Here is an 18,487-nt window from a genome sequence, read left to right as displayed (position 1 = left end):
AAGCGCATTTACCTTCCCAGGGCACCTGGACCTCTCAGGGGCATAGAAATTGTAATACAATCCAATCCAAGTGGAGGTACAATCCTGTAGGATTGTCTCAAAACATACTAGGATGTCTCATATATCTTTCGTAGTTCTTTAGCATTGCCAAATTCAACTCTCTTCTTATTTCTCCAGAAACAGAAAAACTGTCTAACTAGGTAAAAAAGGGAAATCCAAACTTAAAAATAGGTCACCACCCCCTTTTTTTTTTAAAAAAAAAGTATTTATCATGACTACACCAGTAAATCAGTAAGAATTTTTACACGGTAAAAACATTCAAATGGTCTTTCCTGACAGTGGCTCAATACACTGAGAGCACTGTTGTAGCTAACACTTTGTGCTGTGGAAGTTCAGCTTTCATTTCTATATACAGAATTAAAAATTCTTCAGACCCCTCTGGTTGAGAAGAAAGCCTTCAGAACATGGTCTAGAGGTATGGTACATCTACAAGGCATTTTGCATTGAAATTTAGAGCCCTCAGCTGTTCACTTCAAGACAATCTGGTCGCCTGCAAGTAACCAGCGCATGTAGCTTTCAATTTCAATGGCAGCCACTCAGTGGGCCACACGCAGGCACATTGGACACAAAAACACATGCAACTCCAATCAAGTATTTCTCAATTGGATGCCTTGGAGATCAGTAATGTCACTGAGTTAATTCTCTTCCAAGGAGCAGAGATTCTCCTGCTGCAGTGCCTTTGGCCAGGGCAAGTGGGATTGCTGAAACAGCAATAAAACTAAAACATTAACAGGTCTAAAGAGTTGAATACCTGGCCCATGGGAAAAGCCTGACAGGAGAAAGTTCAGAAGTTACATTAAAGTTATATTAAAATTGGAACTACATAAAAAACGTCCCATAGATGACCCTGCATCAATCTTAATCCACAATGACAGACACAAAATCTGTAATTCAGTATATTTTGGAGTACTATTTCTCAAACATTTTGAATGCACCATCCTCCTTCAGGTCCATTAGTCTTCACAGAGCCTTCCCTAAACTGTCACTTGGCTGGAGAACAGGGGACTGTCTTTACTCACAGCAGCTCAGTTTCTCTAACATGGGGAAAAAGGAAATCCCTGTAAGTATTGACTGACAGCACGCAAGTCCCCTCTCCTTCAGAAGCTGTTCTGTCCCTGGTAGGCTCTACGCTGTGGTCCCCACTTCCCTTCTTGCTAACAGGATCTACTGCCACTTTTTGTACCCCTGGTCCTGAAGGAACTGAGAGGGTGTCCCAGTGAGTCAGCATATTATTTTTGATTTTTTCTATCTAAACAATGAATTTAATCAATATTTAATATATACTACCTAAAATTATTTTTAATGTTTTTTAAAACTCTTTGAACCTTTCATTAACTCACTTGGAAGCTGCAATATAAGTTTGAGAAACATTGCTCCAGAAAAAGACACACAATTTTTCAAAATACAAGCAAAACTAAAACAGAAATTTAAATTACATTATCTTTATACAGTATTTGCATCAGTAAGCAGATTATACTACCAATATATTTTTCATATTGGATCAAGGTTACAACAATACATTGAACAAAATGTTTCCCATAAAATAAACCTTTTAGAAGAACAACCATGACATGAAGTAATGAGATTCTGTAACTAATCCAGTCAGAGTTCATTTTAATAGTGCTACAAAGAATGCCCAACTCCCATGCAGTTAAAAGACAACTAAGTAATTTAAAAGCAAACAAGTTGGTATTTTATTCAAGTTTAATAATTAAAAAGTGTAGGATCATTAGTTCTAGTCATGAACGATGGAAACAGTATATAGCATTGTGTCTAGATGAATGAAGGAGGCAATATAATCAAGTAAGAAAATATATTGAATAAAAATAATAAAAGTAGCATTTTATTTCAAACAAAGGACTTGTTATTGTTGCTGCTGCTTCTTAGGAAAATGAAAAGCTGAATATTTAATAGTAGAAATACGATGCACATCTAACTAATCCAAAACAAACTGTTAAGAAAATTACAGATACTGAGCTGCTGGAGAATTTTAACAGTACATTTTAATCAAATACAAAACAGTACAGGAAACTATTAAGATATACAAAAGGTGACATATAAAAGGCTTGGTGAAGGAGGGGTCAGAAGGTTTTTTTCCAAGTCAACACATCAGATGTGGCTGGCAGCTGGACTTGCCCCCGCCTCACTGCCATGAGGAGGAGCCTTCTCACTGACACCGGCCGGTGCATCCCAAATTAACCATGTGAGGCATGGCACATGTTGCTCTGGCTCTCCTTTTCTGTATTAAAAAAAACTGGATGAAGAGTCTTTTTTCTTTTTGAGTAATGAACAAAGCATTTTCCAGAAGGCAAAGGAGGACTTTGCAGCTAGGTTCTTGTTAGTGTGATGACAGTGACTTACACAAAATTTCATATGCTCTGAGAATCTTCTCTATTGAACCTTCCACCCTTATTCAAACAGCACTTCAAGGGGCTTTCCTTTGAAACCTCCCCAAAATAACACAAAGTGGAAAGGAGAAATAAAACAGACAATCTAGAGTAGAGGACATTTATTTAAGTTAGGTTTTGAACCAGACAAAAATTTGGAGAGTTCAAAGATAAAGTCACCTCTATGTCAAGCAAGAAAAATTTTAAAAAATAAAGGTTAAAGTTAATTGGTTTGTTCACCATATCCAGTAGCAGTCAGAAATACAAATATTGCAAACTGCAATATCATTCTAGGTTCTCACACAATGGATCAGACTATCAAAAAAGTAACTGAAAGGCAAATTTAGTAAGGTTTGTCTTGCAGGCATAACATCTTAATATTTATGGTACAATACCATATTAATGAATACTTTCAATTGCAAAAGGCAACCACTAAATTCCCCAAGGCCACAGCTGCCTAATTCAACTGTTATAAAAGAAATAACAGAGGCTGAAAAATCCCTTGACTTCACAAATTTGGACATGATTCTAAAGTGCATCATGGGAGAACCTTGATTACCAGTAAGAGGTTGGATACTGATGGGTATTAAAACAGACAATCAACTGACTGGAAAAAAAACCAAACTCAAAACAACCATCCAAACTGCACTTTCTTTAATCAGGACACAAGGGGAAAAAAAGGAGTTTTTTGTTTCTGTACTGATTGACCTTAGAGCTGGAATTAAAGTGCTTGTAAATACAAACTCATTATGTAATGGTGCATAGTATAGCCATAGGCTAATTGTATTATTTTACTGTACATCAAGCATTCAATTTCAGTTTCAGGACTGCTACACCAGACGCATAATTCTTCTTCTTTCTTTCTCTCCCCTAACCTTTCATATTTATTCTAAGGATAGAAATATTTATGAAAAGAATAAATATTCTGCTAAAAGAGAAAAAAAACCCAACTCACAAAGAATTAAAAATTATGTAGCCTGCATTTAACTGCTAATTCATGGCAAGACTGCAATGCAAAGGCAGAACTGTTCAAAATAAACAGAAGAAAATTCTAAGAAGCATTTATGCCAATTATAAACCAGTTAATATCTGAATGATCTAAAAGCATTTTCCACACTCTGAGACCGTGAATGTTTGGCTGGCATATGGCTAATCTGGATACTAACAGTGGACAGAAAGCTCTTAAGCACTTCACTATCAGGGTATAATTTAACTCCTGGGATGCCCTGTCACTCACACACAAACTAGCTCGATACTGGTAGTACCTGCACACTGCCTGAGCTGGAAGACTCATCGAGCACTTTCCCAGCTCACAGGCATATTTAGTATCTCTCCATTAAGCCTAGTTTGTCATGCAGCTGCAAATGGCAAACCTCATGTTCCTATACACAGTTACTGACTGAACAAGCAGAATGTAATTTAACAAAAATGCCTCCACATTATTCACTTTAAAATTAAGTTTCAAAGGTTTTCAATTTAAACGTCACAATGTAAATTTTAATGTAAATGAGTCTCCTAATTTAATACACTGAAATATTTACCTTCTACACCTATGGCATCAGCTGTTAAACATATTGATTGGTGGGATGCATACAAAAAAACTCAAGTCTGATTTTGTGTCATCCTGCTTACATTAGGGCAGACCTTCACCTTCTTACCTCACTCATCACAGTATGATTAGGTTGTGACACCACACTTTTCCTGGGTTCACTTTATTTGCAGACACAAAAAGACCACAGCAGTCTTTTTGCTGATCCTGTTTTCTGTTTTATCAGAATTTCATCCCCATATCTCACTCTATAATCTTTTGAATATTTTGCACTTTAACAGAATTATTACTGAATCATAATTTCCTTACAGCCTGTGTCTCTGCTGAATAATACATATAGTTCAATTAACTCAGCTCTGGGATGACAGAACAGTTGTAATGTTCTCAATTATTTAAAGACATCCTGATATGGGAAAACAAGTTACCATAACCTCCCCTGCTTGCAAAGGTGACGTTACCTTATGTTTTTTTGGTATTTGCAGTCACTTTCGTCCCTCTCCTCTCACATTACCTACCAAGATTTATTAAAGAATAAAAGCCGTAGTATCAAACAGCAATTGCTACGCTTACAGTGATTTTTTTTCCAGAAAAAATTTTAAATAAACATAATTTCTTCCTATTTTTACAGCTACAAAATTAAACTGCACTCTGACTTCTTTTGATGCTTGTTACTGATAAAATATACAGTACTGATTTCACACTTAGGCTACATTTAAACTTTAACATCAGCTGACTGTAACATCTGTTCAACTCTGATCTGTATAAATCAACAACAGAAATTTCCACATTATGCATCTTCTGAAGTTTGTCTGCACTTCACCCTGGAGCTTTGTCCACACTCTGCCTACTTAAGAAAACTGTTGTTTCTCACACAAGAATTATAAATTACAACAGACACACATATGCCCACTGCACACATAAGCAATGAATGAGGTTCTGGCCTTTTCCCGGTGTCATGTTTGATACAATCAGAGTAATATCATTGTGATACCAGAATTGTATCTGCAATGTTTAACAGTATCTCTATTTGTGTTCATATTAGCCTTGAAAATATTCATATTTTTCATGCTAACAGCAAGAACCAACCCCCCCTACCCCCAATACTCCCATTGCCCCCCATTCCCCAAATCAGTAAGATCACAGAAAATCACTGTCTAGGGTCAATGTCACCCAGTACAGATAATCTACATTCAAGCTAGCTGTCCAGATTCCCTTTATCATCAAATGCTGAGAAAGAGGCATGTGCAGGGGCAAATTCACCATATCCTAAGGTAGATCAGTCAGAACAGGCCAAGATGAATGAGCCAGTAACTGCTAATGCCATGTCTGCTGCCCAAAAGGAGTTTAAATGAGAAACCTGAATGACATGTAGATATTTACACAGCAGATCTAAAGTTAGATCAGTTGAGTAAGACCCAAGTACTTGTCAGAAACTTTTGATGTGGGGTCTGCAGTGCAATTATTCTGGTAATAAATGATAAAGTGAAGCAAAATGGAGTATTTCGGAGCATGGCCCAATTCACCCAAAGAAATACCAAACTCACCCGAATTCAGGATTTAGACTGAAAGCATTTGACCCCTTTTAAAGCAATGATGTGTATTTTACATTTGCATTTATATTCTCACTAAAGCTATGGAAAAAGTGCAGCCTTCAAGTATAGACATTCATACACTCATATCATGCATCCAGATTTGCAATTTTATCTTCAGACACTAATTTCTGGTTGGAAGTTTTGGTCACATGTGTAGTCAGTTCTTTATATCTGAAAGGCTAAAATATCTCCATCATTTAAAAACTTAGTTTCAAAGATATAATGCATTTCACTATTATAATATATATTTTTACACACACACACATATATACACACACACACACATATGAAAGAAGTTCTTCATGGCATTAGTTCTTTTTATGTATCTCTTAACATTTCAAATGGCATAGACCACAGATAAAGGCAGCGGCATTTCCATATCCCTTTTTCCTTTTGTCCAAACGTTGCAGACATCTTTTTTCTTTCAAATGTACTTAATTTCTAATTAGAATTTTTAGTGTGGTAATAAAAATGTCCCAAAGAATGCACTCTTTATGCAAACAAAATAAATTTCTAAACAATATTATGTCTGAACTGAATGGAAAAATGCATTATTTGTTGGTTCCATCAGCTGGTTACATACCTTCATCAGTCTGAACATAACTTTTATTTCCTACAGTAATCCATCACAGTGACATTTTATCCTAGAGTTAAACATGAAAGCTTTAATGAAACCATTCCACGGCTTTCAGCACGTTGCAGGCTTACTAAAATTAAGTGCCCAGCCAGACATCTTGTGCTATGGCTCCTTATGTGCAAGCCTTCAGTCTCAAGGACAACTGTGACACAAGTACAACTTTATTTACATGAGGAAATTTTGATGGTTAACTGGTTTATTGAACACAATCACCTTATAGATTTTCCAGTAACTCCACGAGTGATCAAACTGAGAACTCAAACATTTTTGCCCCCTCTTTTTGAGGTTATACTGTACTGAGATCTTCACAAGAAATCAAACTAAAATTTATCAGTTTGTGAAGTATGTTTGTTTCTCCTTAGCTAGAACAAATTATCTGAGGTCACTTTTCTGCACTGTAGAACACTGGGATGATTACTTCTTAACTTTGAAAAGTTCTAACAGGTTTAATTTCAATTAAGCCTATGAGAACAAATCGCAGAGAAATAATTTCAGAAACAATTTTTCCAAGTATACAAGAGTAAATCTATATGCTGCTGAGGATGAAGCACAATAAAGCATCATTGAGATAATCTATAGTTAAAATGATGGTGTATGACTTATGATTAAGCTTCATTACCTGCAGAGCAAGGGGCTTCCATCTCATATTTTTCAGTAAAGCTGGTGCTGAGGTAAGCATGCTCTGAGGTCGCTTTTTCAAAGTTAAGATAACACCACTCGGATCCTCTCGTAGTGCATTCACCAAATTTTTCAACTGCCACCCCACCTGGTAACCAGTAAAATCATTACAATAAAATTGAGGTACAGTATTCAATATGTAATGTTCCCTTTTTAAATAAGATTAGTAAATAACATAAAGGAGTGTATATATATATCATAAAGGAGATTAACTCTAGAAATGTCAAAACTTAATTATTGCATAAAAATCACATAAACTAAAATAATTATTGTAATGCATTAAGATGTATATGCATAATTTCAGGTTTTAGAATTAATAAACTACTGTTACTTCACTGCAAATGCACAATTAAATCTCAAAGGGTTTTCAAACTTATCTCTGGTACATAGACTTTAGAGACTAGAAAGTTAAAAAGCCCTGGCTTCTGCATTCACAGTTCATTTCAAAACTGAGCATTTTGTACTTTGTGGTTACTATTTAAAGTCCACTAACCACATGTAGTATTACACTACTACTCCTAGCAGCTTATGCAAGCATAAACCAGTTCAGGAAAATCTTCTACTCTTCACATTGCTATAAAAATGAAGTCAGAATCACAAGGCCTTTTTTAAAATAGTGCTTCTTTCATGATGATTTCAGAAACAAACACAGTAGATCAATGACAGAAATGTAGTCCAGTCACTACGTCTTAGCCCAAAATAAAATTTTCCTAATTTAATTACAGCATTTTCAACTATTCTAAAATTAAAACCTTGATTAAAATGGAAAGCAATTAAATAAATTAATTAAATTAATTAAATAAATACAAGATTAAACTTTCCGAGTAATTTATTTTGCATCTTTGGAAAAAGTACTTCAAATATGAAAACATTGTAAGTCATGACAATGGTTTTAAGGCCTGATTACTTATATATAATGCCTGATTACAAGGTACCTATGGTGAAAAGCTTCAGGATATTAAAAGTATGCTTTTTCAAATTTGGCACCTAGACTGGTAGTACACAGAATCATACATCCCTTCAAAATCTTGGCCTGTAGACTCAGAAAGTGATTATTTCTGTAAGTTTCACAGCTTTTCTACCTCTTTTTACTCTGTCTTCCACCTGCCCCCCACAAAACAAACAAGTAAATTTTTCCTGATGTACAAAGGATCACAGTTATGAATATTTTCCTTCTTCCACAACTTCTACAAAAACATTGTCAAGAAGAAAATTACCCAGCTGAGAAGTGGAAAAATAAAAATCTAGAACTCTGAAGTGATAAGGTTACTTTATGTCATATCAATACATTTGAAAAATCAAATTGGCAGTGTGAAAAAAGAGCACAGATGTTCCTTATCATTGGTACAGTGCAATACGACACAAACATATTTTTTACCTATGCTGAAGCAAGATAATCACATGTAAGTTGTTGCTACTTACTTTGTACCTTATTCCCTATTACACCAAACCTCACTTTGTTTAGTATCACTTATTTTAAGAACTGCTTCTCCTATACAAGCATGCCACTTAAGCCAACACTAATCTTACCAACAACCCTGAATCACAAACATGGCTCATAGCTCATCACCCTTTCTTCAGCTCCAGTGAACCCACCCGTCCTGTTTCCACCACGGCAAAGCCCATTATATCCAGGATGCAATTCCACAGTAAGATTATTGTATGCAAAGAAAAAGGGTATTGATAACATGCATCTTTTTAGAATATTTTTCAGCTTTCACAGAAGACTATCAAGCATGCTGAAATCCTTATTTTCAGTCCCATGTACTAGGCATATGGCTACTATACTTCGAATAAAATGAAACATTAACTCAACCAACTCCAGCCCAATTCCCACATCCCACTGAAGTCTCCATTGCGTTTCAACAGCATTTAAACAAAAGATCTTCAAGTCCAAGCTTTGTGTGTAAGGACATTATGATTTTATAAAAAACTACCTTGCTATTTACAATACTGTTTTCTTACTTTTAGAGCCTTCCACCACTGCTTAGGAGCAGTAAGTTCCCCATGGTTACATAGTGTCACTGTGGGCATATGCGAGGTTTCATTTGCTGTCCAAAAGAAGGAATTAATGGCCTACAGTTCATGTAAGCTATCTCTGTACCTAAGCTACTGTACACTGTAATTCCCTAATGCAATGACTGAAGAGGGATTCCTGGAGCAGAATCCTTCTGCTGAATAAAGCAGCACAGAGAACCTTGATGAGAATATGATTTGACCTCAGTTATGGAGTCAGGATGTAAAGTTCTTCCCATTTAAGTTGGTAGGACGCTGCATGCGAAAAATGTGCTTTAAAGCCATCTGTTTCTCACTGAAATAGCCAGAGGAATATAAATAAAACTGGGGCTTCTAGGTTATGCTAGCATTTAAAAAATTATTTTGAATGCACTTTCATACTTTGCAGAGATAAACTGTCTCATGTATTTGAAATATGCCTTACATTGCAATAAATGGGAGATTATCTAGTCTCTTTATGAGAGTTAGGGGGATTAAAGAAAAAAATCACTTCAAAGCACAAAATCTGATGTATTTAATTTAGAAGCTCATGAATAAAAACAGTTTAACTTAATTTTTCACAGTGAAATTCTGAGTTTACTATAAATTTCAAATGAGGTTCATCCTCTGCTTTTATCTAGTTCCCTAACAAAAGTTTTCTGGCTGTTGAGACGGGCCTTGATGGCTTCTCATAATATGAAAAAGAAGTACTAAACTGGCCTAAGAGGAACAAGTCACATAAGAGGCAGTCAACAATCAATTGAAGGAAATCGATGTCCACGTAGGAGGCCTGTTTTTCAGTTCCAACATAGTTCAGATCCTCTCAAAATTCACTGTGGCACAGAAAAATTTATTTGAGGAGGTCAGGCTGGAAGGAGGAAAAAGCAGTGACTGTATCTGGAACTGGAAACTCTTTTTCAGAAATCCACTTCAGTGACATGTAACCTACCCTTTAAATATGATTTGATTTTATTCTCTCTAACATCTCCTTTTTCATTACCACAGTTAGCAATTTGCAACTTCTAATCATCAAGTTTTTTGGGCAAAATTTTCAAAATTCCTGTCATATCCTTAATCCTGCCCATGTACTGCAAAACAAGGACAATAATAAGAAAGTTTCGACACTGGTTTGAAAATTCAATATATATGTAAGAGAACTGTATTAGCAGACAACTTTACTTACAGTAAAATAACCTGAGCAATTTATTTTGAAAACAGAGCACCATGCTGACCAGGTGCCCATTTTTAAGAGCCAAGGAAGTTACTGTTGCCTGCTTTAAAATAAATTTACATTGTTGAACTAGTGCCATCTAGAAACAGCAGCCAGGAGAAGAGTCTTTGATGGCAGCCTAAGCCCAGTGCTGGCTTTCATTGCCCATGCCTGAATCCCTGCTGGCTGCCTGTGCAGCTCGTGGCCACATGCAGGTAGGGACCAGGGCAGCCACTGGCGCCCTTAGGGGCTGTGATAAGCTGGTTTTGCCAAGATGACAGCACCTCTGCTGCAGGAGTCTACCAGGTAAAGGAGGTACAGAAGGGGTAACCCACATCTAAGGAGCGATGGCCCAAGGCCAGATCAACGGTGCTGCTGGGGTGGCATGGGCAGAGGCACCACGCTCCCAAAGGGGAGGGCAACAGTGTGCAGAGACACAGGCCTGCACACAGGTGCCTATAGCATCAGCATCAGGCCACCTCCACGTTTCTTATTCATTCCACCACTACATGTCCAGAGACTGTGGCCAGGCTGGGAAGCCTCACCAGAGTGCTCCAGAGTCACTCAGGGACACCCAGGTTGCTTCAGCAGGGTAAGACTGGCACACGGGAGCCCTGCACAGCCCTAACACATCCTCCTCCTCTCCTTGCCAAGCACCCACTAGCCCAAATTGCAGGAAGCTTTAGCAAAGGATGCTGTTAGAGGTCCCCATCTACCACCTGGAAAAAGAACATGCCTCTGACCAAGCTGAGATCTATTTTAAAAGATCCCTCTGTTTCCTTGGCTTTCAGCAAGCGCATCTGGATGACAATATTACAACAGCCTGAAATTAAACTTTTATTTTGAATTCCTATTCTAAATTGTCAAGAATTCAACTTTCATATATTTAAAAGTTGCTCTTATATAGTTACTTTTTTCCCCAGATGAATCTACTGCTGCCCTTATGACAAGGTTAGAAGATTATTGCCAATCTTCCTTTTTCCTTAAAGTAAGCATGACCATTCACTGACTCTTTTTTTACACAGCTGCACTCAAGACAGTATTCCCATGCTCCTGTGCTCATTCATGAGTACTGCTGTATGTTATGGTCCAGAAAGGAGATCTGTAAAGTATTAACATGCAGGCAGCACAAATACAATTAGATGGACTTACGCCAATTATTTTTAGGATGCTATGAAATAACTTTCACTCTGAAAAATCTAGGACTTGTATCCCCAAAGAACAGCTACATCATTTAAAAGCAGCGTGCAAACCCAATAGACAGTGACACTACATCATCAAGAGGATGGAATAACAGTCAAATGGTAAACAGAACAGAGTACATATTTTTACAGGCCTAATTCTATTCAAAGGGTGACCAGAGCCCCCTGAAAGTTAATGAAAGCTTTCTGCATCCATGAAAAGAAAAACGTGGGGGTTTTTTGCATTACTTTAATTATTTCCTGACCCGCAGATTTGTAAAAGTAGTAATATTGTCATGGTTTAGCATAGTTAAAGAGGGCTCCAGCCACGGAAGTGATTTTTTGCAAGGAGGTGCTTACAGCTTCCTCTAGATGCAATAGAACCAATCAACTGGCTAGTTTGAATACTGGCAACTTTTTAAAGCCACTTAAAAAGCTTGACACGCCTCTGTGATCCACATTTAAGAATGGACAAACCCCAGGAAAGCTCTCTCTTGCTTCTGGCTTTTGGACAGGAATCTTGGGGGGGGGGGGGGGGGGGGGGGCTGTAGGTGGCCCAGCGGGACTGGGCCGGGCCCTGCTCGGCCCGAGCCGGCCGGGACACAGCCATCCTGGAGCCGTGCGGCCCTGCTCCACCCACAGCCCTGCTCCATGCAGGCCGCCTGTGGCACGGCCAGGCCAGGCCTTCCCCTGCCCTCCAGTGCAGCCGAAAATTCATCTGAGGCCACTGCCCGGCAAAGCTCATGTGACCAACAGTGAGAGGCGAATTCCAGCTGTGGGGCCTGGGTGAGATTAACCCTTTTAATGCTGTAAGATTCTCCAGAAGAGATGAAACCTGCAGACATCAATCCTCTCCCGAGTCAAAGGAAAGGGAAAGGTGAAGGCACATGAAGAAAACACCATAAAGACACCAAAGTCAGTGATGAAGGAAGAGCTGAAACCCCGAGAGAGGAGAAAGAGGAGATGCTTCAAACCTAGAAGCTGGAATTCTGTTGTAAAGCTATGGTGATGGACTGTGATACATCAGAGTATCTGCTGTAATTTCATGAAGCATGGGGGGTGGAGCATTCAAACTGCAATGGTGAGCAAAGGTACCTGTGCTGAAACAAGCAAATGACTGTAATTGTGAGCAAAAGTACCTGTGCTGAAATAAGCAACTGTTGAAGTAGCTGTGATTTTATGAGAAGCTTGAACAGAGAGAGATGAAAGTGATGAAGACCTTTGCTCCCAGGGGAGGAGGAGGGCCTCTATTCCTGGAGATGAAGATGCTCCCAGAGATAGGTGAAGAGAACCTTTGCTTCTGAACAGCTCAACCTTAAAATGGTACCCCAGTAGCTAAAGATTGAACCCTTGAAAGCAGTTGTGGGGAAAGCTGTAAGTCGAGGGAAGGGACTCTCACATGTGAGCAGAGAACCAACCTGGGCGGCTGGCTGGCTGTGACACTGAAGCCATGAGAGGTCTGTGTCTTGTGGAGATGTCTCCATAGCATGAGCAAGAGAGACTCCTCTCCCTAAGTGAACTGGAAAAGATTATTATAGAGGTGGTAAACTGACTGGAAAAAATCTCAAGGGTTGTCTTTTTACATGGTCAGTGGGAGAAGGGAGGAAGGTGGGGGGAGGAAAAGTGTTCTGCAGGTTTAGTCTGACTTTTTTTTCTTTCTTTTAGGTCTGTTAATAAACTTCTTTATATTCCTTTAAGTTTTGTGCCTGCTTTGTTTTCTAATTCTTATCACACAGAAGGAAAATAAGTAAATAATGGATATTTTGAACCAAACCACTACAAATATCTTTACACTTTTGAAGGAAAAATAACACCTCGCTGCTAAATATAACCTGCTAAGCCATTTCCTATTTTCTAACTAATCGAATTTGTAAAATCCACTCTAGTGTCTAATTTTAAAAAGTTAGTGGACTAGGAAGATAACCAAAATTCTTTTTCTTCCAATGTTGCCTGTAATTAGTTGCATGCACCCAGAGTGCTTTGACTTATCAACATTTCAGGCTTCAAGCTTTTACTCATTTTTCAGCTAAAAAAACCTGAACAATTTCTAGGAGGGAAAATGGGTTCACCTTAAGAAATGGGTGTTTTTATAAGAACTTCCATATTGAACACCATCTTCCATATAATGAAAAAAGAATAGTGCATAAGTGTGTAAGAAAAAAACACCAACGTTGCACTTCAAATAACTATCAAACATAGCATGCTGTTAAGCAACTCAGAATCTGACAAGAAAATCAACAGCATCATGCTGCTAAATTAACAGACTGATTTCCATGAACACTGGCCAGAAATGAGGATGGTCAGCTGGTAGCCCCATGAAACAAATGTTAGTAGCGAGTATCTTCTTCCCTTCCCCCAGCTGCAGATGCCTGAAAAGGCCAAAAATTAATGGAAAGACATAGGTCTTCTGTCTCCAGAAAATATGACTGGTGAGGAAACCACAAAAGGATGTTTACAGCATGGACTACCACAGAGATGAAAGCTGTATCTGTATGCGGTAGGCGAAGCAGTGTCAGGAGAACAGTAGACACCTCTTCAGGGATTTATCCAGGTTCTTAAGCTAGCATGGTAATAGCATCCACACTTGCATAATGGTTTTCTCCCAAGGAGGAGAGGTTAATAATATTGTGATTGCATAGGCTGCAATTCTAATTAAAGAGTATCTTGGCTATATTATTTAAATCAATGCAATTTTAATTCAATGTTAAAAGTCAGTTCTGTGCATACTTAGAATGTCACTGATCACACTGCACTGTACCATAGACCAAAGTCACAACAACACAGTTTGTATTTAAAGTACATTGAAGAAAATCACACCTTTTACTTGAATAATTCCTGGTACTTCACTAAAACCTTTGCTTACTACCAGAAAATCATGAAAAAAGTGATTTTTACATTAATTTTTGGCTATGTACACTAAAGATCACAATTAAGAGACTCTCCCAAGAATAAACTAAGTTAGGATCCAAATTGAGAGTTGAGTGCAGAAATCACTGCCTCTCATTAAGCTGCCCTAAACATATTTCCTTGCCAGAAAATGTATCTGACCCAGAGCTTAACTTCTGACTGATTTTACTACCTTGCTCCTTTTAAGTATTTGCACAGCGAAGCACCACCATAATTCAACAAACTTGACAGTATTAGTAATATGACCACAGAGCACCTTGGTATAGGAGGCAACTACTTGTATTTTTCATGGGGGAACTAAACTTTGCTTTATCCAGGAACACAGAATCAGTTCTGTATTGAAGCTTGGATACTGTTTAATAGCAATGCTTACCTTTCATTTTGTACTGATACAATCAACCTTCACCTCAGAGCTACCCCATTGTTTTGCTTTTGAGTCACTGCTAGCACAACATCCTAGAACAAATAAATGAGCATATTTGTTGGAAGAGCAAAGACTCCAACATCATGCGTTTGATGATATATTTTACAGACATAAATGTCAGTTACTAGGTACAATTTTCTGAGGAAAATGGGTCTCATTTCCCCATTTCAGAGTACGGCGCTGAAAAAACAGGGCTGATTCCAGTTCACTCAGATTTGGTGTGCCTCTGAAATTCGAAGCATTTTCCTTCACTTGGGTACCTGCAGTGACTGGCTGTCTCCAGTGTGGTAATTATAATGTATCTGTCTCTTCAAGCAGGAGTACAGATAACCAGAAAAGACAGGTCATGGCAATTTGGAAGGTTTTCAGAAACATGGATCTCAGCGTTATTTATCCTCAGAGGGACTAAACTCAATCTTCCAAATGCTAGGAAGGTGCCTCAAGCACCAAGATGTGCATAATTTCAGGTCAAAGGCCTTCCATGGGGGCAAAGCACTGGGCTGATGGGACTATGCCAATACAAACCCCAAGCATACAACAGACAAGAAACCATTAGGTCCTTGCACCAGGATACAGGAACTGAGGGGTCTGGTCCCAATTCCCGGCGACCACTTTTCTTTTGTGTAATATAAATGCAATACAAACTAACACGTACTGCAGAGAATAGGGTCTGAGAGCCACATTGTGATGAGCAGGCCCTATCCCTTCTTCAGCAAGGGCACAGACATTAACCTCTTATGAACAAAGGTGCTGCCACCAGAGTCCTTGCTTGGCCTCATTTTCAAGACATTCCAGGGAATATAAGGAGAGCGCAGGTGTCTATCCATTTCAGCAGGGCTCCAGGTGAAGGACATTATCTCCCCGCCTAAGAAGAGACATTTCAGCATCCTTGGGTGGCCTCAGGTGAGTGCTAAGAAAACTCAAGTGCTGATAAAAATCTAAGCAGGCACAGAGAGGTGGTGGCACGAGCTGGAGGCTCAGGCAGGATATAGGCAGACTGGGTCACACCCTGGTTTCTCACAGATTAAGCAGCAGTATGGACGTGGACAGCTTCCCCCTTCCTCAGGGGAGAGGAATAGCCAAATTCTCCACATTTCATACAGCATAAGGAATTTGCTCCTCAGGAGTGACCCTGCAGTATTAACCCCCAGCCACAAATGCCTTACAAGAACTCATTTTTGTGGCCCTATGCTTCATCTCACAATGGGAATTTGAGCTCTGTTTGTGTGCATTGCACAGTCTCGTATTTAAACTCCCCAAATGCTTGTCCTGGAATTAAAACAATAAATACATGTAAACATACATGCATACACATATATAATTTTTTTTCAGATTAGGTTTACATTCTCACAACTTAATATTTTAGAATGATTCCAGTGAGTCAGTAATTCCAACAGTCTTTGACCTCCCCCCAGCTTTTCAGCATATAAATAAACTTCTTGAGATCCCCAGATGTCCTGCAGCTAAACAGTGCTGCTACCCTTGAAACAGATGTTTCTTGAGACTGAATTCATATAGTGAAAATAAATTAGCATGTGTACAAAGAAATTGTAAAAAAAAGAAAATCCTTAAGGTTACTAATGACCAAGCAAACTGAAAAAAAAATCTAAATCCAAAACAAGCCTTTAAGTGAGCCACAAACTTATGCAGCATCACTTAGGGAAAGGAAGGACAGGGATATGGAATTAAAAGAAACTGTCATTAAAAAAGCAGTAATTATTTAGTCATGAGAGATGCTGGGGTTTTTTTTTTTTCATTTTACTGCTATTGAAATAATCAGCCATACACTATGTACTCTGTTCAGGCCATTGAGTTGTTTTAATCCAATATATTGAGTTGTTTTAAATAAAAATTTACACATTCAGAGTACATCTATTCAAACCATAGAATTTCCCTTGCTTTAATTTTTCCTCGCATGTGACACAGCATTAATTTGCTTTTCTTACTGTTTTGATCTATTTTTACAACAGCTATCACTGTTCCATACTTCCTCACGAGTTACCTCATAATTTCACCAGAATAAGACAACAGATTATGCACCAGAAGATTGGGCTAGAACCTGAAGATCAGCTGCGTCATGTACATAGCTACTACCTGCATAAAGCACAGAAGTATTCAAAATTATTCCATCCTAACTCATATGTAGTCCAGGCTGTGCACAGCAGTAATGTCAGTTGTGTTAATATGCACAACTTTGAAGACATCCCTCCTTAAGCTTTCATCATCTTTTCTACAGTGTACTTCAATTTTCAGCAACCTCAGTTAAAAGGAAATTATTAGCAGCAGAATAATACCTGCCTTCCTTCCCAAATACACATACCTGAACTTACACTAACAATAAGCCTTTTTAACCTGTTCTTATGAGACAAAAAGAGTAATATAATCTGTATTCTGTTCTACAGGCATCAAACAATTTAACAACACAAAACTCTAATTCTACTTAATATCTGCTACCTGGCATAAAAAATATAATCTCATTATATATTCTGGAATAATCATTTTAACTGCAGAATTCACAGTATTCTCACTATTGAGAGCATACTGTTAAAATTTTAATTTAAACTGCCTGCAAATACAAATTGTACCAAGATTTGCAGCCAGTAGCAACTACTGAGAATATGAAAATAATTTTTATCAGGAATATATGCAAAAACATTTTGGCAGCATATTGTCTTTCAATATTTATGTTGAAAATATTAATACCATTTACAGCACCAATTAGAGGATTTTTTTTCTATGGAAATGCTACCATGTGGGGGAAAAACAGCAAAACAGAAAAAACCCTCTAAAAAATCAAACCATTAAAATGCATCATCTTCCAGTGTTTTCTGTGCAGAAAGACAAATTTAACCATTAGGTCACAAAAATGCTCCACAGAATACTGCAGCAGTTTTTAGCAAATCCATCCTCAGGAATTTAGTCCTAAGTATAGCTTGTGTAAAAATACCAGACTTGGATATGGACTCAGAAATGTGGCTACTGCCAGCAGTGACACTATGAAGGCCCACCTGTGACACTCAGAAAAAGTCAACTAGTGTCTGCAGAGGATTTCTAACTACAATTACACTGCTTTCAAAAGATACTTTGCTGCCTTAAAGTCAGCCCAGGTGTGTATTCCCAAACCGTATTTGTACAAAGCAGTCTATGTCATCAACTACAAAAGAACTTATTTTCCCCAAAGAAAAAGAATATAAGAGCTCAACAGTCTCCTGAATGTTGTTCCTGTTTGTTTATATAATCACACAAGTAAAGTACCAGGGCTCAGTAACAGTAGAGTTGTCCATTCTGGGGTACAATCAGGACAGAAAAAATAATCTGGTTTTGAGTGAGCTGTAGTATGCAGTAAATGGCATTAGGTGACCAGGACCACAATCAGCTGGCAAGGAATACTTCTAGAAATACAGTGTATGGCTACTGAAGCCATGTCCCAGTCATACGAGACAATGAGCATCTCTTGTTGCACCAGCTTCTTCTTGAAAGGACTTCCTGAAAGGACTCATACAGCAACATCAACCTTCCAGTGCTTGACTGTTCACAGCTCCATCCCTGCCCTACCAATCCCACAGATAGGTTTACCATGCCCAGCACATATTCTAGTGCACCGAACTGCAGCAGAGGGTTGGGATCAGGTGCTCTGGAACACAGATCCAAGAGCACACAGGATGTGGGATGCCAGTGCCCAGGTCACAGGACAAAATGTGCCATTCACAAAACCAGAGGCAGTAAGGAGTAGTTTCCACAACCATTTGTGACTTACAAGTGACACTGACAGTGTTCCCTTTCCATTCTTGGGCACAGTCAACCAGATTTAATGCTTTCAGCTATGACAAGCAGGTTGACTTTAAATTAAAGTAGAAAAACTGATGT

At 38.3% G+C, this 18,487-nt stretch overlaps 1 protein-coding gene across 12 annotated transcripts in view; it reads right to left on the bottom strand.

The window, feature by feature from the left end:
* The window catches only part of CNKSR2 (connector enhancer of kinase suppressor of Ras 2), a 208,597-nt gene that overhangs the window by 88,755 nt on the left and 101,355 nt on the right, over window positions 1–18,487 (bottom strand). For 6 of the 12 annotated variants that reach the window (XM_032100802.1, XM_032100801.1, XM_032100794.1 and 3 more), the window contains one exon: window positions 6,845–6,991. The exons of the other annotated variants lie outside the window; for them this stretch is intronic. In XM_032100802.1, coding sequence (XP_031956693.1) covers window positions 6,845–6,991 — 147 coding nt within the window. The remainder of the gene's footprint in view (window positions 1–6,844; window positions 6,992–18,487) is intronic. 12 annotated transcript variants of the gene reach the window in all.

This window comes from Corvus moneduloides, chromosome 2 (genome assembly GCF_009650955.1).
Source record: "Corvus moneduloides isolate bCorMon1 chromosome 2, bCorMon1.pri, whole genome shotgun sequence".
Taxonomy (NCBI): domain Eukaryota; kingdom Metazoa; phylum Chordata; class Aves; order Passeriformes; family Corvidae; genus Corvus; species Corvus moneduloides.
The sequence above is the reverse complement of the archived record's forward strand: the minus strand, read 5'-3'. Positions and strand labels throughout refer to the sequence as shown.